The 20,783-nt window shown below is 35.7% G+C and overlaps 1 protein-coding gene across 1 annotated transcript; it reads left to right on the plus strand.

The window, feature by feature from the left end:
- Positions 1-1,156: 1,156 nt before the first annotated feature.
- LOC107819072 (protein RRP6-like 2) lies at positions 1,157-16,028 on the plus strand. Its single transcript, XM_016645147.2, has 14 exons — positions 1,157-2,012; positions 2,872-3,024; positions 4,714-4,872; positions 4,943-5,026; positions 9,967-10,046; positions 10,246-10,296; positions 12,437-12,545; positions 13,150-13,232; positions 13,424-13,469; positions 13,581-13,668; positions 13,749-13,918; positions 14,308-14,514; positions 14,608-14,703; positions 14,892-16,028. The coding sequence occupies exons 1-14, from the start codon at positions 1,365-1,367 to the stop codon at positions 15,651-15,653; spliced, it is 2,736 nt and encodes a 911-aa protein (XP_016500633.2). The 5' UTR covers positions 1,157-1,364; the 3' UTR covers positions 15,654-16,028.
- Positions 16,029-20,783: the final 4,755 nt, after the last annotated feature.

A 20,783-nucleotide genomic window follows, 5' to 3' on the forward strand; every position in this document is an offset into this window, starting at 1 on the left:
TATTTATTGTATCAGTTATCTTTTCTTATAGATTATGAAGAGAAAAAAGAAAATAAAAGAAAAAGGAGTTAAATGAAATTAGAAAAGGAACAAGAAATAAAAAATAAACAAAAAAAAATAAAAAAATAAAGAAGGAGTCAAAATTGTGTGTGAAATTTAATTATGAAACAATAATTATGATAATAATTTGATTTGGGCAAAAAAATAAAAAGAAAAGGAGAAAAAAGAAAAAGAGAGAGAAGAAAACGAGAAAAAGGAGAAGGGGAAAAGAATGAAAAAAAGAAGAAGCAGAGTAATAAAAATGAAAAGAAGAAAAAAGAGGAAATTACCCACAAAGGTAGTAAAGATAATTAATTTCACGGGTACAAAAATAAATGGGTAAGCAAATTAAATAGTTTTGTTTTTGTGGGTAATTATGTTGTTCACTCCAGCTCATAAGGAAGCCTTACAAAGCTAGTGTAAAATTTTTCTACGGTTAGAGGTAGAGAACCGATTTTTAGGTTTCTTTTAATAAAATCGTAGGTTTTTATATAAATCTATAGTCGTACTGATAATTAGGGTAGGTTTTTTATTTTATGAAAATAAACCGAAAAAATACTTAACCGTATCGAATAAATTTACAATGAGAAAAATATATTTATATATTAAGTTTAAGTATTAAATTTTTTCTTGGGCCTTGAAATTATGAAACAATTACAAGCCAATAAGTAATTAAACTCAAAATCCTAACTCACAAACCTATTATGCTACTTCTATTGAAACTACATTATTTGCAACATATTAACTAGCAAGATACAAGGTATTATAATGATTATGTGTACCAAACTACAATGTATTGAATATGCTTCCTTTCGTATGATTTAGATTTATCTTTTTGAATGTTTAATCTTCAGACTTTATTCTTCAATCCTAACTTGGTTAATATCTTTCTACTTGTGTGATTAATATTTTTTCTAGAATAGTTGATAGATCTATACTTTAGCCATCTTTCATATTTTCTTAATTCATTACCTTTTAAATTATAAAAATGTCTAGAGAATTTTGCTAAGTGCTATAAAAATATGTATGTTATTGCATTGTACTTATAATAGCGAATTTGAACGGATAACCGAAAAATTGATATGATATAAATTTTATTAAAAAAACGGCCGAACCTAACCATTTAGCACCAGTATAGGTGTCCACCATGTCCATTTTGAAACATTCAGAAAACACATTCTAAAGCCCTAACCCTAAAGCCAAAAACCCTGTATGTCATCAATGGTGAATCCCAGTCCTTAAATCCAATCCTATACCCGAAAACGAAGAAGGAAGAACCCCCGGAAGCCCCATTTTTTTCTTAATCTCTAAAGGGGCATCTACCAATGGAGACGGATTCATCTGACGAAGATATCTCCAAGAAGGCCGAGGATACGTTACGCAAAGTCACAAGTGGTCCGTTGCCATCTACCATTGGGAAGCTGTCTGGCTCTTCAAGAGGAATACCCACCGATAGAGACTTTCATTTCTACAACAATTTCAGCGAATTCAGGACCCCCATTTCAGAAATCGACAAGAAATCCAAGGAAATCTTGGAGAGAGTCGGGGCATTGTCGCAATTATGGGGAAAACCTATGTCGTTTCCGGGGGAGGATCCGGATGAAGAGGAAACTGGAGATTGGCTGGTCAACATAAACGACGACGTGTTTGAGAAACTGGCATCATCCTTGGATAACTTTAGGTTGTTGAGAGAGAAAGAAGAGGAGAGTGGCGTGAAGAATATGGAGGACGGGTTTCAATTGGTGAGTCGGAAGAAGACTAGGAAAGTAGAACATAATAGTAATGTAAGTAGTGTGGAGAAGGAGAAGGGGGTGAAAGTGGCTACGAAAGTGAAGCCAAAGATTCCGTTTCATATACCAAGCATCCCGAGGCCGCAGGACGAGTATAAAATTATTGTTAACAACAAAAATCAGCCTTTTCAGCATGTTTGGTTGCAGAGGACTGACGATGGTTCCAGGTTTATGCATCCTCTGGTTAGTTCTCTTTTTGAATTTATTTATCTTTCTTCACATTAATTAATGGTATAGTTCCTCATTGTTTTCTTGGCCGATTGGGTCCCTTGCAGATCTCTTGAAATCTTTGTTGAGGTTTATTTTGTACATAGAAAGTGCACTGTATGTTTGTAGAGTTCTCTTGTTTAGTAAAACTTGATGGACCTCATTTTTAGTTTGAGAAATTTGAGAACCTCTAAGGCAAGACTAAGTGATGCTGATTTTTAGCAACTTTGTTTTTTTGAGGGCAATTTTTGCATGTCAATGAAAAAGCAAATAACTATTAAAATTAGAAAAATCCTTACAGAATAGTAATAACTATTAAACTTTATTCTTGAAGTAGATTAGCTATTTGCTTTTGTTTGAAGCTAAAATAAATAAGGAGTGTCACATTTTTTTTACTTAAATTTTCCTTCAATATTTTGATAAATAAAATAATATTAAGTGTACAATTGGAACGAAACTTTAACTTTTGGATGATAGCATTGTTTTTAACGTCCTAATAACAATAAGGGATGTTTGTGCGAGGAAATAATAAGCTAGAATATAGTTCTATATAGTTTGTCAAACTAGAGGAAGTTGTTGTTTAGTTTTGATAAAGTAAAGTGGATAAACTAAATATCACCCAATGCTTTTAATGGTGTAGTGTAAGTATTCCATGACGTGGGTTCGTGTTATGTGCTGCAAGGTTTGTGTCATAGTACATGTTCATTTACCAATGTGTGCTCCTACTCCGAAGTTTAAGCAAAATTTTTCTCCATCTTCTTAAGTTGTTGATGTAATCTCAAATAAATAACTAAACAAAGATTTGTGTGCTAATTTCTCTAGCCATGCAATGCAGGAAAAGTTTGCTCCCTCAGACTTTGTTGAGAGTGCTGGCATCATTGAGCCTGTCAAACCTCCTCCATTGGAGATTACCCCATTCAAGTTTGTGGAAGAGGTCAAAGATCTGAAGCAGTTAGCAGCCAAGTTGCGTGCTGTGGATGAGTTTGCGGTAGACTTCTGACTATAGTTTCTTATTTGTGTTGGTTTTTGAGGATGCTATATGAAGATTTGATCTACTTAGAAAATGTCTGTTGTTTGCCTAATTTTAGCATTATTTGTACTAGCAAGTACGAGACATTTGCTATGCTCGTGCATAGCTGATTGTATTATTAAGCTAAATCATTTTCTAGAGATGGCAAAAAGTTACATTCAGCATGCATAATCTCCATCTTGAAGGTTAAAGTCTCAAAAGCTATTTCTGGATGAGATGTTATGTTGATTTCTTTATTATTTCAAAGCTTATTACCTTGCAAATTTCTTCTTACAATTTAGTGCAAAGCCCCCATGCAGCAATGCATCTACCTATATGCATAGCTTGACTCGCCGTTTGACACGGAGAAGAAAACTAAAGTTTCTGATTGTTGTTAGATAGAAGAAGACAAATGTTTCAGAATATAAATCTTAAAATTTAGGTCAGTTGGGAATATGCTGCTTTGTCTGTTATTACTAAATGCATGCTGACTTTGATGATCGTGCTAGATTTGGTTGGCATGTAATGTATCTAAGAAAAGTCCAATTAAGTAAAAGTCTAAATTACTCAGAGGTGCAATAAGTCTGTGGATTGGTGAGAAAAAAAGTCTGTAGAAACTATACTGCTGAATTTTTTTTTAAATAGCCTGGAAAAATATGCTAGACATAATTTGGTATTGCATTACATTGTAGATAAATTTTCTATCAGGCTGATAACTTTAGGTAAAAAAAAGTACTTGGGAAGCCGGTCATGTGATATTTGTTAGATCTGTTCTATTATCAGGATAGCCTGAAATACGATTTTTGTTACAAAGTTGGTGGAGAAATTATGTGTGTGGAGAGGAAAAACCTTTTTAGAATTTTGGGGGGGGGGGGGGATACAAAACAAACAACTATGAGAGTCATATAAATATTTTTTCTAATGATAGTAGTGTTTGGGCTAACTTGCGCACACCTTGATAATCTACCAGGTGCGAATCTCATAAATTAATTGTAGGCGGGCATCTTATATTGATTCTTTTTAAGAAGGAATTTTATAATTTGATTCTAGAAAGGAAACAATCTATTATCTTTGAGAATTTTTTGCACAGTCCAGGACTTTATGAATATTACAAAACTACCCTAAAGTTGGAATTTACAAAACATGCTATAAGTATGAGAAATGGAGAAAATAAAGACATGCAAAATTTTAATGTTTTATTGGGTGTTTGTTCTGTATTTTGTAGAAGTATTGGACCTCCATGGTGCCCCTCCTGTGCAATTTTTCTTGCCATAAGACAATGAAATACAACATGAAGACACATACAATTTTTTTTTTTTTTTTTCAACTCTAACTACTCATTTCAGCAGCAAATACAGATGAAAGCAAGCTTCTGAAACTCTCTATATGATTTCTGTTGTCTTCTCCTGCATGACATCCTTTGTAGTCACGGGTTCTTGGAAAAGCTGTTATGGTAATCTGGGTTTAAGTACTTCATTCTTGTAAGAGCTGTGCGAGTGCTTGCTGTATGCACTTCTTACCTTCCCACTTCCAGCACACAGATGGGGAAGGAGGATAATAATACTTTGAAGCAAGAATGATTAGTTTAGCATTTATTACTGTGTGTCTGAACCAATATTACATGTTTCCAAGGCCTGATGTTAATTCTTATGATCTGTCTTTGTTTAGGTTGATTTGGAACATAATCAATATAGATCTTTTCAAGGATTGACCTGCTTGATGCAAATATCCACTAGAACTGAAGATTTTGTTGTTGACACTCTGAAGCTTCGCGTTCATATTGGCCCATATCTAAGAGATGTTTTTAAGGACCACATGAAGAAAAAGGTAATTTTCTGAATCTTATGTCATTTCTGTATTTAACGAAGCATTATTGTGACAACACTTTACTAACTAGGTGATGCATGGTGCTGATCGAGATATTGTGTGGCTTCAACGTGACTTTGGCATATACGTCTGCAATATGTTCGACACTGGGCAGGTTTTTACCTTAATTGTTTTTGAGCCTTGATCTAGATATGTTATATTATATGCATATTATGTATATATATGTTATGTGTATGGACTGTTATTTTACCTATTCTTCTCTTTTCTGAGTTTCTTGTGATTATGGACTACGGAAAAGTTTGTTTTCTGGGGGGAGGGGGTTTCACTGCTGTGCAGGGATAAAATGCACATAAGCCAGCTATAACTGTTTGATGGTAGCAGCCTTTTGTTTCTTTTTATGACCCGCAGAACTCACTTTCCTCCTTGTTGGCATAATCAGCTTAATGCAAAGTCCTTAGAATAGATGACAGCCAAAAAGATGCAGGAGGTTTTGCATTTTGTCAATTTTGTATGTGAAATAGTTGTTCTTGTGATAATTCAAGATTCCCCATACAAACACTCTTACAGAAGACATTACTAAGGAAATGAAAACTGAGATATGATGAAATGGTAACTGATTTAATGTTTGATCTCTTTTATGTAAAAAGAACTAGGCTAATATTTTCAAGTGTTCTTTGGAGTGTCCTGAGGGGAATGAGGTGGTGTAAGATGGTCTGTGCATCTTCTATGAAATATGCTGGCATCAATTTTGTTGTGTTTACTTTTGTTTTATATTGTTCGTTGATGGGGGCTGAATCAATAGATGCTAGCATACCCATGACGGAACATTTTCATTGGATTCATGAGGATATTAAAGTTATACGTTATTAAAATGTGGATTTTTTTATTCTCAAGTTGTAGATAAGGTATGCTATTTTCTTCAAATTTACTCTAGTTTTGGTTCTGGTTTTGGGAATCAAATTGTATCTCGCTCGAATTTTTCCGTTTGTCGTGGCAAAATATCCAAAATTATTTGACCACATCTGGTACGGATCCCATACCCACACCCATACTGGTATTGTGTTGACACAGGCGCGACACCTAAACTGCCGTGTCGGAGCAACTTAGATTATACGGAAAAGGGCCAGATCTATCCCTTTACTATCAGAAATTAGTTATCACTTATCGGTAACCTCCATTATACTTTCCTTCACTATCCACACCGACTATTACGTATTTTAATATTTTTGCCCCTACAACTAACAGACCTTTTTAGTAAGACATGTGACACGATCTGAAATAACCTAACCATCTACCCATTTACCCCATCCAATCAACCCGACCCAATAGCCCCAATTCAGCAACACCAAGAGAGGTCCAACAATGTCAATCGCCTCCCTCTTCTCTGATTTCACTGGCGCCTCCAACTGGCCCCAAGTTTCATTTTAACAAATTTTACCACAAGCTGGAAAGCAGAGTTCAGCCATTCACAATCATTTTTAGGTCCTAAGATATAGAGCAATAACCAACGATATCCTAAATCTATTTCAATCAATGTGACCTCCTAGTCATTTATTTTCTGAGCTATAATAACCTTTAAGTTCTAATTGCTCTTTCCTCGTTATCCTTTTTTCCCATTGCCACTACCTCGTCGTGGCCTACTCTCCCCTCGTGTACAGACATGACAAATGTTTAATCACACAATTTCCATAAGCCATGGTTTACCACCGCCTTCCATGAAAAATAGAGAATTCACAAAAAAATGAGCCAAAATTCCATTTTGGGGGAAAAAGACAGGAAAAAAAGAAGTCATGGGAAACCATACAACTACAAAGGAATCTTCTATTCAGGGAGGAGGGTGGGGACGTGGTGGTGGTGGAAAATTTTGTTTTACCTCACTCTCTCGAGTCTAATGAAACCTGGTACTGGTTATGCTTTTACATTTGCTACCAAAAAAAGAAACAAAAAATACTCATGCGTTGGAGGTTTAAGCTTCAATCTAAATTCTTTCCTCTATATAATACATTGCGTTTCTTTGCTTGTGCTGAAATTTGTTAAAGTGGAATTTGGGGGCAGTTGGAGGCGCCGGCGGAATCAGAGAAGAGGGGAGGCGATTGACGTTGTTGGACCTCTCTCGGTGTTGCTGAATTGGGGCTGTCGGGTCGGGTAAATGGGTAGATGGTTAGGTTTTTTTAGATCGTGCCACATGTCTTACTAAAAGGGTCCGTTAGTTGTAGGGGCAAAAATATTAAAATGGGTAACGGTAGGGGTGGATAGTGAAGGAAAGTATAACGGAGGCTACTGATAACTAATTTCCGATAGTAACGGGACAGATTTGCCCCTTTTCCATAGATTATATGTTCTGGGATTGGCTTTATTGATTAATAAAGTGTTAACAACACTGCTTCATGGTCAGATCATGCAATGCCTCTTTCATTGCTCTCATTCCCAAAAAGAAAGGTGCAATAGAACTCAGAGATTTCAGACCTATCAGTCTCATTGGAAACAATTACAAAATTGTTGCCAAAAACTCTAGCTGAGAGACTGAGGACAGTAATTTGGAAGCTGGTTTCTAGAGAGCAAAGTGCATTCATGAAGAACAGACAAATCACAGATGCCTCTCTAATAGCTAATGAAATGTTGGATGAGAGACTGAAAAGAGGGATCCCCGGAATTCTTTGCAAGCTAGATGTTGAGAAGGCATTTGACAAAGTTAACTGGTCATATTTATTTTCAATGTAGAAAGCTAATGGGGTTTGGGGACAGATGGATCAGATAGATAAAATTCAGTCTCACCACAGTCAAGTACTCAGTTCTAGTAAATAGATCTCCAGTGGACTTCTTCTCTCCTAAAAAAGGAATAAGACAAGGTGACCCTTTGTCACCCTTCTTATTCATCTTAGCCATGGAGGGCCTGAGTAAAATGCTAGAGAAGGCAAAACAAATGCAATGGATTGAAGGGTTCAAGGTGGGGAATAATACAGAAACCTCTGTCACAGTTACTCACTTACTCTATGCATATGACACCTTAATCTTTTGTGGGACAGAGAGATCTCAGGTGCAATTCCTTAACCTGACACTACTTTTATTTGAAGCTATCTCAGGGCTGCACATCAATATGTTGAAAAGCATGATCTATCCAGTGAATGAAGTTCAAAATTTGGAGGAGCTGGCAAACTTGACGGGCTGCTGTATAGGTTCCCTTCCCACAACCTACGTAGGCCTCCCTCTAGGAGCTAAGTACAAGGCAACAGAGATATGGAATGGAGTAATTGAGAGAGTGGAGAAAAAACTGGCAATATGGAAACTGCAGTACCTTTCTATGGGTGGTCGATTGACCCTAATCAGCTGTGTTATAGATAGTATCCCCACCTACATTATGTCCCTCTTTCCCATGCCAAGCAAGGGGCAGAAACAATTAGACAAAATTAGGAGATCATTCCTATGGGAGGGAAACAGTGAAGGGCATAAATTCCATCTAGTAAAGTGGCCAAAAGTGATCATGCCAAAAAACCTCGGTGGTCGGGGAATCAGAGATTTGGCCAAGCATAACAAGAGCTTGCTCATGAAGTGGTGGTGGAGATATGCCCAAGAATCAACTAGCATATGGAAAGAGGTAGTTAATGCAAAATATGGGGTGCAAGACAGGTGGTGTACCAAGAAAAACAGATCCCCACATGGAGTTGGCCCGTGGAAGCATATCAACAACCTACAAGAAGCATTCTTTCCGGATGTCCTATCAGGTTGGGAATGGCATCAACATTAAATTCTGAAGGATAGATGGCTCAACAATCAAACTCTAAAAGACTCTCATCCAGACCTATATCAGATTGCTTCAGACACCAACTCTTCTATAGCCCAAAATAGAGCAGGGAACAACTGGGACTTCACTTCAGAAGAAGTTTGCAGGATTGGGAACTTAACCAGCTATTTGATCTATACAGATCTCTTGAAGAAGCCACAAGGAATCCTCAAGTTTCAGACAGCTTAAGGTGGGGCAACTCTGGAAAAGGTAACTACACGGTGAAGGCTGGCTACAGCAAACTAAGTGCATCCAATGACATGATTGAGCTTTGGCCATGGAAGTTAATATGGAAAACAAAACTGCCCACTAAAGTCAAGTGTTTCTCATGGACAGCCCTCTATGAAGCTATTCTGACCCAGGATAACCTTAGTAGAAGGAATTTTCAGCTGGCTAATAGATGCTACATGTGCAAGCTCAACTCTGAGTCGGTTAATCACTTGTTTCTACATTGCTCAGTGGCATCAGATTTATGGAACATGTTCTTAGCACTTTTTGGTGTCAGCTGGGCAGTGCCACAGAACTTGAGGGATGCAGTACTTGGCTGGTGTCTAAAGGAAGTTGATAAATCCATCAAAAAGATCTGGCAAATGATCCCATCCTGTATTTTTTGGTTTCTATGGACTGAGAGGAATAGTAGATGTTTTGATGGCATTTCAACTTCCAATGGCCACCTGACGTCTAAATATCTAATGAGTCTCTTTAGTTGGAGTAACCTCTCCCCTGTAAATGACATTATTCCCCTCCTCGACTTCATTAGCTCTCTCTCATTGGTTTAGTAACCTCTGATTTTTGCTCTTGGTTATCTAAAGGATCTAGAATAGTTTTTTGTCCTACTGAGTTAACCAAGACTCTCTTCTGTAACTTTTGCATCTTCTTGATGCCTTTAATAAAATACATTACTATATCAAAAAAAATATCTGGCTTTGGAAATACAGAACGATAGCTTGTATGCAGAAAGACTAAAGAAGCAGTTTTCTACTCACAATCAAGATATGAAAAAACTAAAGCACTGACGATTTTCAGCAAAATGAAAGGTGTATTACCATGATTTGTCACTCGATACATATAGGAAAATGTTCTGCTAATCAGTGTATTTTTGATGATTTTAGGGTTTACGTCCGTCCTAAGTCATACCTCCTTGTCATTTTTTCTCCTTTTGTTGGTTTAGCACTTGTAGCTAGCAAAAGCATGTTCGCAGACCTGCTTTATGCTCTTGTCCTGCTTCTTTTTTAACAATGAGATTGGGTTGTCATGAATCCTTATTTGTTCATTTTTGGGTATAGTAATATTGATGTTTTCTAAATCCTTAGGCCTCAAGGGTTTTGAAACTGGAAAGAAACAGCCTGGAGTATCTGCTACAACATTTTTGTGGAGTTACGGCAAACAAAGAGTATGGTCTTCCTGTGATTACTACTTTTCTAATCATATCCTGGATATCATCTTCCAATTATCAGATGAAAAATGAAAAGAAATCTCATCACCCCTGCCTTCTGTAACAAATAAATGGATTTTTTTCTAAGATATCAAATAATGGATGATGAAATGCCAAAAGGAATAATGCTATTGTTTTCCTCATATATTTTTTGCAGGTATCAGAATGCAGATTGGAGATTACGCCCACTTCCTGTAGAGATGATGAGGTATCACATGTCTCATTCTCTAGTTTCCATAAGACTGCTACATATTATAGTTGTGAATGTTTATCTTATACACACACACACTCACTCTCTCCGTTTCAATTTACGTGACGTAGTTTGACTCGGCGTGGAGTTTAAGATTAAAAAAGAGAACTTTTGAAACTTGTGGTGTTAAAAGTTTAAAGGGTAAAAGCTTTGCGGGGTCATAATATTTGTATAACTATAAAACCTTCTAAGGGTAAAATAGAAAGTTTAAAGATAAATTGTTTCCAACTATAGAAAATCGTTTTTCTTTCTGGAACGGTCTAATAAGAAAAGCGTGTCACTTAAATTGAAGCTGAGGGAATAGTTATGAATGTTGCATATTTGTTAGTTTGAGGTGTTAAATTTTTTTGGGCATCTAATGGACCTTTTCTTCCCAGTACGTGCAGAGTAAATATGATAATGCTCTTTCTTCTTATTTTTAATGTAGATAACTTTGGGTTAATATCACTATGTGAGATACTTGTTACCGGTGTGAACCACCTTTGTTTAAAATCCACTGTAGTTATAGGTACAATTTTTAAGAAAAGGTACGCATTTATATCTAGTGTAGTTTTACTTATTAGAAAGAAACTTATTGTAGATTTATAATGTACCACAAAATGACGGTTAGACCTTTTAATATCGAGCTTACTTGTGATCGAGGCGACTTTAGATAATTCTAGATATAAATGCGACTATGTAGCTTCATGTCACTTCGATGGGGAAATAAGGAGAATAAACTTCCATAGATATGTTTTCTAGTTAGGTGCCAATCCTTTTAAGGATTTGCATATTCTTAGGGACTTAATGATGGTGATTCAGATGATCTTCCAGATTACTGATTCATTTGACTGCTCCGTCTCTGTGCATGATTGCTTCTTCCTCTAATACTAGATTTTGGACTCTGGAGTATGACATGTTTTCAGTGGATTGTCTCTCTTTTCTTCCCTCGTCTTGCATAAGACTCATACTTTTTCCATTTTGAATTGCTTAGAGGCTTTCTTTGGTCTTTTTCTTGTAGTAGATACAAGAGAAAGACAAACAACAGTTAGTGGTGTGAGCCTAATAAGATTAGTGTCACCTGTTCCATCTAAGCCGCTCAGTGAGACTCATTTTCAAATTCTTACTGTTTGCTTTACATCAAGAAGCTTTAGTGACTGCCTTCATCAAAAAAAGAAGCTTTAGTGACTGCAGTTGGATTTTTTGTACACTAAATTACTTTGGACTATGAGGAAGCTTATTGTTAATTATGCGAGATTCTTGAAGTTCTTTGAAGATATTCTGTTTGGTGAAGTGCTAGGCTTTTCCTAGAGTGCCTGGATCAATAGTTGTCTTCATTTTGGAGGAGGATGAGGGGTGGGGTACTGTTGTATTGTCACCGATATAGTGCTATAGATCCTTTTAATGAGATATTATCGACTGTTTAAATCATTCTTCAGTGTTTTTCCTTTCATTCCTTCATGTAGCTTTTCTCTTTCTTAGTTGCTCAAGGTTTTCATCCAAATGATCCTTTATTGAAATAGCTTTCCATCTAAACATTTGATAAAAGACTTTCCAAACACAAATTGAACATAACTAGAAATGAGAGATTCAATTGTCATCTGTAATAGAGAGCTGAGAATGTTTTTGACATGAATGCAAGCATCACTCAAGCTTTTAAGAACATCAAATGTGGAAGTTGTGAAATATGCTCATGTCCATAGCCTACTGATCCATTTATTTATTTCATTGTAAAAATTCAAGGACAGTAACTGATTATTGCTGATTGAGACATTGAGTCTAATGTTTACTTGGTGGTTGCCCTGGTGGACAACTAAATGATATTTTGGCTGTAATTTAAAATAATGCCATATTGAATGATGCATGAAGAAGAGTTCAATCATTCTGGGTCTGTGTTAATCTGGTGTTTTTAAACCACTTTTTGGTTACTATCATTTTCTACTCAATCAATCAGGACTGTATGATTATGTGTTGGTGTTACTAAATGGAACATTTCCTATATTTTGTAGTGATTTTCGGTCTATGCTTATTGTTCTTTGTTTATTACCCATAGGCATACACGTTTTTGGTTAATTATGGATTCTTATCCTTATTACTCAATTTCGCGCATGTACTGTAGATATGCTAGAGAAGATACACACTATCTCTTGTACATTTATGACGTTATGAGGATGGAATTGCTCTCTTCTTCTGCTGACAATGAATCTCCTGATGCTTCTCTATTAGAGGTGAGTATCCGTATTTTTGTTTCCTGTGTTGCTCCAGGCATCAGATTTTTCCTTCTTTCCTTGTAAAATAAGCATCTTCTAGTGTTTAGAAATCATTTATATGTCATGCTAGGCTTAACCTTTTCTCTTTTTCTTTTTAATACTCCCTGCTTTCCACTTTATACGACACTATTACTATTTGAAGAGTCAAACAAGATTTTCTTCGACTCTAACTTCTCACATATTTTGAAAATAATTGTAATCATAAATATTATAAATGATTAGTACTTTTCAACTAGTTGCTAATTATGTATATTTTATTTTAAAAAGATTAAAAAACTGATGCTCAATTTGAGACCAAGAATGAAGGTTTGACTCTCGGAATACCTTCATTATTTAAAATGGAAAGTAATAATTATTGGGAAACATGTTGGCTAGACTTGCAGAAACTAGCACGAGCTACTGTTTCATGTTGTTTCAACTTCCGATCAAATTGATGGAAGTTATATATCTTAAATGTGTCTTACAAGTTAGTATAATTTTATCACACGTCTCAGAGAGTTTAATGACCAGGTAATCTATTTTGTTTTTCTTCTGTTTGTCTAAGATCTGCTATTGCATGCAGGTGTACAAGCGCAGTTATGATATATGCATGCAGCTGTATGAAAAAGAACTTTTGACTGATAGCTCATATCAACACATATATGGGTATGGTTTTCACCAGTTATTTTCATTACTTCACGGACTATGAAGTTATGTTCTACATTAACATTCTCCCATTTTCCATGGACTGAAGAGATTTTTTTAGCTATTGATTTGGTAATCTCTCATTCTGCATCTCCTTCATTGTTTTTTTTTGTTTTGACATTTACGGCAAACTCTTTCAAATCCAATTGCAGATTACAGGGAGCTGGATTCAATGCTCAGCAGCTTGCAATTGTTGCTGTGAGTATTTGCCTACCCACTGGTCGTATTATTTTTGATTGTGGGCTGGTGGTACTAGTCACTGTAGTCAGTTCTTGGCATGTCTTTTGACCCAACATCTGGAAATTTCAGGGGCTGTATGAGTGGAGAGATGTTATTGCCCGAGCAGAAGATGAGAGTACTGGCTATGTTTTGCCGAACAAAGAACTTCTTGAAATTGGTATGTTTAAGAAGTTCTCTTCCTATGTACTGGTGCTTATAGGCTGCAGATGTTCTAAACATAGTACTTTGTTGCAAAAGCTAAGCAGATGCCTCTTACCACAAGCAAATTAAAGCGATCGATGAAATCAAAGCACCCATATGTTGAGCGTAATCTTGGTGCTGTTGTCAGCATCATTAGGCAGTCTGTTCAAAATTCGGCTGCATATGAAGCAGCTGTGGAACTTCTGAAAGAAAGGCGCTTAGAATTAGTAAGTAATGAGTTGACACATTTTGTTTGTCTAATTCCTCTCAGTGGCCAAATTCTTTTCCCTCTCTTTTTGGTTAGGCGCCAAGAATGAAAAAGAAAGAAACCAGTTTCTCTAAAGCAGATGACACAACCTTGCTTCGTGTGATTTTCTGGATTTATCAAAGCAATAATGCCAAATTCATTTTCTTAATCCTTACTTTGCATGTAAAAGGGTGGATTCTGTGCCAGTGACTCGCAGATGATTTACTTTGTTTCTCTGCATATTAGAATATATGATATTCTAGGTAGTGTCTATTATTTAGTAAACCATCTTAATTTTAGAACTGTCCTTGTATTTTCAAAACACAACCAATTATTATTCGTCCTAAGTATGGTCTACATTTTATGCAGCCAGCTGAAGAAGACATTGTGGCTACTGAGGGCGCTGAAATGTTAGTTGAAACTTCTGAGCCACTGAAAGCAGCAACAGGGGCAGAAACTTCAATTGTTTGCAGTTCACCTGAAAGTGCTGTCACCAAAGTTGATTTTAATGGACCTGGTGACACCTCTGAACATCATAGTGAACGTGGTGGTTTAAGAGCTACTTCTTCAGGACAGGTTGACGAACACTTGTCTGAGTCGGTTTCCATCCTTCTAGAGCGCTAGATTCTTTCTTCGCATGGTGACTTACATAGATGCTTCTTATTTTAGGTTGAAGTAACTATTCAGGCAATTAAGAAACCCAGCCGTGGTCTTGGGATGTTACTAGGGAGTGCAGCAAAGAGGAAGCTGCACCCTGATAAAAAAGTATCCTCTGCAACCTTGAATTATGATTTATCTGTTTCTTATTAAGTAGCCTACACTGTTGCATTGTCATATACTAAGCTTCGGAAGTCCAAATTGCTGTAATTAGTTGGACACACTTCATGTACTTCTTTCCTCTATAGCTCGGTTCAATTATGTTGATGCTTCTCCCGAATTGTTTAAACAAGCAGGAGCAGGAAGAGATCCAAGTGCAGCAGATCAAGTCTTCGGTGAGCCTTCCATTCCATGCATTTTCAGGCAGGACTGAACAATTGCAGCAAGCTGCAACAGCACCTGCTAAAACATTACAAATTAACCATAGAGAGGAACCTGTTGCTACTAATTCCAAGTTAGACGTTATAACCCTGGACACTGATTCAGATGACGGGAAATCATTAAAAGGTGAGCTATCAATTGGAGAACAGGAAAATTCCTTTGCCATGCCGGTAGCTACTTCAAAGTTAGAAGATGTTATCTTACTGGACACTGATTCAGATCTTGAGGAATCAGTCAAAGATGACTCAGAAGCTGCTAACAATCCGCCTGAGTGTGAGGAAAACAAAATTGCAGGTTCTGCTGAGGAGATGGATGAAGGGGATGAGAACATGTCCCTGTCTGATCTTTCCTCTAGCTTCAAGAAGTGTTTCCATTCAATAAATCAAAAGAGTAATGCGCAGCTCGCTGAGAAAGCACAAGCACATGAAGGCCAGTTGAAAGTTCAGCCTTTTGACTACGAAGCAGCAAGGAAGCAAGTGTTATTTGGAGAAGATCCAGGTAAAAGAAAGCAGGAAACAGAAGGTGATGAGCATCGTAGGAGTAGGACTGGTAAAGGTGATAAGACGGATTTACTCTTAGGTCAGCCGCCAAATATTGAAGGGACAGCAGAGTTGCAGCAAGGTAGAAGGCGTCAAGCTTTTCCAGCTACTGGAAATCGAAGCTATACTTTCCGCTAGAAGTTGAAAAACTTTATGAGCTCGTAAGTGAAGTACTTCGTCTATGAAGCAGAGCAACCTCGTCTTGCTTGCTTTTGGCAAAGTTTTGTCAGTACTTTTGGCTCTAGCAAAAGGAGGAGAAATCATTATTCAATGTTTATAGGATGAATGTAAAAAACTGGATTTAGTTTCAGTATTATTGTTAATTTGCATTTACTGTGTGGTGCAGTGTTTTATAGAGGCGTAGTGCATTGTATACTATGCATCCTCCATGCTAAACTCTAGGTATGGAGAACATCGCCCTTAAGAAGGTATAAGGGATTTTATGAGCTATGTCTACAATGATCAACCAGATGCTCTTGCAAGTTAATATACTAAGAAGTCAGTCTTTGAAAATATGATAGTACCCTTTCCTTTTATTTTGAATATAAAATAATGATTTTCCTCACACAAGGGATTTTTACATCGTAGAGCACTTTTGTGAGACTATTTATATAAAGGAAAGCATTTGTCATTTATTCCAAATTTAGCAGATTTATTTACAAATAGAATAGATTTTGAAAAATTAAACGTTCATGACTTTCCCACAAATCAAGGGATCAGTTTTGTTCCATATTAATTTGTTAATCTTCTATCACACTATTATACTAAAACTATACTTTTTCAGTGCTCCTAATTTCTGCCATATTTTTAGCCTTCCAACTATTCTCTCGCATTCTCTCCGAACCTAAAAAAATCTAACTTGATTTTCTTTGTGAAGTCAACACAAATGGAATCATTTCCTTTTTCTTTCTATGGATCTCTTTCTCAAGTAAAAATGCATTAGAATATCAATTACTTCACGAAAGCAAAATTTCCACTTGGGAGACCGTGATGGCGCATAACACCTCGAATCACATATGAATCACCCATATGATACTATAATTATACAACTATTATTTCATGTATAATATTAAAACTAATATACATAAAAAACCACGACTAAAAAGTCTAAAACATTAAAATACCATTATTACAACAATAACAACATACTCAGTATTATCCCACACAGTGAGATATACCATTATTATACTAGTATAATACGGCATATCATTATTATATTAAAATTATACCATATATATATTTGCAAATACATGACAACACATTAGAATCATCACAATAAATTATTAATATACTAGCATTATACAATATATAAGACCTCCCATTGATATTGTGTAGTTAATAATTAAAAATGCATACCAGTGATGTAATCATACTTGAAATATTTGTTGTTACTTAAATTATACCATCATTATAGAGTTAAATATTCAAATACATATGGCATACATTTAAATTCTTGAAATACATTGATAGGTTCATTTGGAAAAAATACTTCAAATAAATTAAACCATTATTATACCTATCAGATTGATACTATATATTTTCTTAATCCTATTTTTATCTATCACAAAGTGGGCCCTAAATCTTTATCTTCCACTGCTTATAAATTAGTGATGTACTGGTGATATTATGGTTACTACAATAAAAAGTAAAATATTAGTTTATAAAAGAAAATATATCAAACTAATAATAATCGAAATACATGCAATTAAGGACTGAAATAAGCATGAATCTCGGCAAAAAGAAGGTTCCGCTGTTGGAAGCTGCTACAACATATTAATATTTAATTGCGAAAAATGATAATCAATAATTACTGCTGTGGTTTTGTAATTTTTTCTTAAATATTGGCTAGTTATGTTATAGTTACATCGTAGAGCACTTTTGTGAGACTATTTATATAAAGAAAAGCATTTTTCATTTATTCCAAATTTAGCAGATTTATTTACAAATAGAATAGATTTTGAAAAATTAAACGTTCATGACTTTCCCACAAATCAAGGGATCAGTTTTGTTCCATATTAATTTGTTAATCTTCTATCACACAATAATACTAAAACTATACTTTTTCATTACTCCTAATTTCTGCCATATTTTTAGCCTTCCATATTAAATACTAGTACAGTTTACATATTACGTGCCATAGTAGTGCTGCTTAGAACATTAAAGTTTCCAAAAGATGCTAGCCTATTACAATCACCTTCTGATAACATGTATCCCTGCTATTCTGTCTACTAATAAGGATATTATAGCCTATTTGGCCCAACTTTTAAAATTAGCTTATTTTGAGAAGTGTTTTTCTCAAAGGTACGTTTGGTGAGAAACAATTTGTGTTTGACTAATTAATTTGAAAAACACTTTTGAACAACGATTAGTGTTTGACCAGCATAATTGACTAATTATTTTCTTAAAGAGTGTTTTTCAAAAAAGTGTTTTTAGGAAGAAACTATTTTTGTTTGCTTCTCCAAAACTGCTTCTGCTTCAATTCAAAATACCCTTTTTTTTCTTCTAAAAACTAGGCCAAACAATTCAACTTGAAAAAAAAAAACTATTTTCTTTTGTTGAAAAAGTGCTTTTGGTCTCATAGAAGCTCACCAAACATGCTATTACACCGGTAGGGGCATATCATAGTGCATAATATTATCTAGGCCAAATACATAGGTAGACAATGGAACTTGGCAGCACTTTTTATTTTGATACTTAAAGTTAGCCTATTTTCTATTGGACACTGGAACCCATCTCAAATTATACCAAATAAACAGAAAATAACGACATGGCAAAAAAAAAAGTTTCTCTCTCTCCTTAAGCGCGCGAATGAATAATTCCCTTAAAAATTTCAAATTTCTCTCTCCATTGTTGCTACCATCCTCCCGCCACTGCCATCACTGCCAATTGTTGCCGCTGCGGCGATCTTCTTTTTTTCAGATCTGATCATCGCCACCATTAGCAATCAGACTCAAGTTTCTGCCTTAAGTTAATCAATTTCTTCAATCTTTTATATTTACCCACTTTCTTCTTCTTCTCTTGAAATTCTCTCAAAGTCTGGTGTATAAAAATAGGGGAAGGGGATATAGAAGAATGAAGGGGGAAGAGGAATCTGGAATTTGTGAAGAACTGAAAAAGGGTGAGAGTGGAGGTGGGGAAGGTCCTGCAAGAAAACTAAGAAGAGAGGGCACAAGTGACATCAACAATGAGATTGGAGACGCCGGGGTTGGCGGGGACCATGGCAGGTTGGGGATGAAGGGGTTATTTTTTTTCTTTTCTCAATTTTTTTGTGTCAAAGCCACACGTATTTTTATTTGGACTAATTTGCCATATCATGCGTGTGTAATCCACACAATATATCCTTTTGGCTGGTTCATACTTTTGTGTTTAATTGACACTGTTTGAAATACGTTCCAGTGTCTTACAGTAAATAGGTTAACTTTAGGTGTTAAAAAAAAGTGCTGCCAAGCTTTGATATATTTGGCCTAGTATCTAGCTTGACTTCTTGAGAGCTTCATTTGATAAAACATGGGCCACTTGATTTTCTTTCCTAAAGTTATGCCTGATTATCGGCTGCACCTGGCACAACAACCACCTGCAATCATCAATAATATTAGTGTTAGCTGGATATCCAATTCTTAAGTATTTAATTGCATCAGTGTCCAACTTTATTTCGAGAGACATCAAATTTAAATCTAATGTAACTTGTAGACCCAACCTTAATATTAACAATTATGCTTGTACTAGTGTTGAAACATGAGTTTTACCTGCAAAGCCTATTACTTAAAACTCCTCCTATATCACATTGCATCAGATTATTGGAGAAGGAACTGCTAGTATTTAATTTGTAGTAACCTGATAGTGTTTTAACTATCTAATACTTATTGTGCTCGTCTTAAGTGTCTTTGATAACCTGGCTTTCACGATCCAAAATTCCCCTTAAGATTGTAGTGGCGCTTAGCCGAACTTACTGAGCAAGCCAACCCGAGAATAATAAATAAAGTCTATTTTTATTATTTAACAGAGATATATAGCAATAAAAGATAGAAATAGTCTCAAAAACAGTGATAGTATTTGATAACACCACAAGCAACGCCTAAACACGACCAATACAATATGCCTCCAAGACTATGTGGCATAAGTATACGAGTAAACTACGGAAATGAGATCAAGTCTGTATACATGTGAAGCTGTTTGAAGTAGAATAAGACAAAAATATAATAAAGAACCGGGAGTCAGGAACTGCAAAGTAGATCAATCAAGTGTAGCTCACCCTAAGTCTCCGTAAGATCTCCTAGCCTAATCGTAAAGCTCTGCTAGGACCCATCTGAGGATTTGCACAAAAAGATGTGAGAAACGTAGTATGAGTATACTACACTCAGCACCCACTAAATATCATGTCTAACCTCGAAGAAGTAGTAGCGAGGCTAGATGCTTCTGGATACTTACCACACAAGTATAATAACATAATTTAATAACTGAACAATAAGTACTATCATGAAAGACAAGAGTCACAAATATTAACGGATAAGCATGCTTTTCTAGCATAGAATAACCTTATCGCTTTTCAGATATAACAATGAAGGATTACACGCTCAAGTAAAGGAGCCGAGACTTCCAATTAGCATATAATGATGTCAAGTAGCACTTTAAAATAAAATAAATACTTTAAAATGAATCAATAATAAGAATGCATGCTCAATCGGTACAAGATTCATGTACCCAGATACAAAATTCATGTATCACATAACCCGATACAGAATTCATGTATCGATCCGGTAAAAAATTCATGTACCAACCATGCTCACAGGGCCCAAAGTAACATGAGTTATTACCTGACTCCGGAGGGACAAATCCAAATTCAAGCGTAAGAGGGGTATAATAGCATCTCTCATAAATTAATATCCAATCATCATGTCCAATGTGCCATAACTGTTTCTGACCCCCGCACTTACCCTTCGTGCCAAAATTCTCATGTCCAAATCACGTATTCATTATTTAAAATATATATGTATATGCTCAAGAATTATAGATAGAAGGTGACCAAGGACCTAATAGATATCATACGAATGTGTGCCAATAAAATCTCCATGTGACTACGGATAATTATGCATTTTCAACATATCAAGAATACGTTCCCATGCCTTCACAATTAATCATAAGCCTATGCATAATTTCTAACATGAATAAGAGAGCAAATATAGTCACATAAGCCAAATAAATCATGAATCAAATGAGCACATAATCAAACAAAGCATGAAATATTCCAATTTCTACCCCTAGTTATGA

This window comes from Nicotiana tabacum, chromosome 22, assembly GCF_000715075.1.
Source record: "Nicotiana tabacum cultivar K326 chromosome 22, ASM71507v2, whole genome shotgun sequence".
Lineage (NCBI taxonomy): Eukaryota > Viridiplantae > Streptophyta > Magnoliopsida > Solanales > Solanaceae > Nicotiana > Nicotiana tabacum.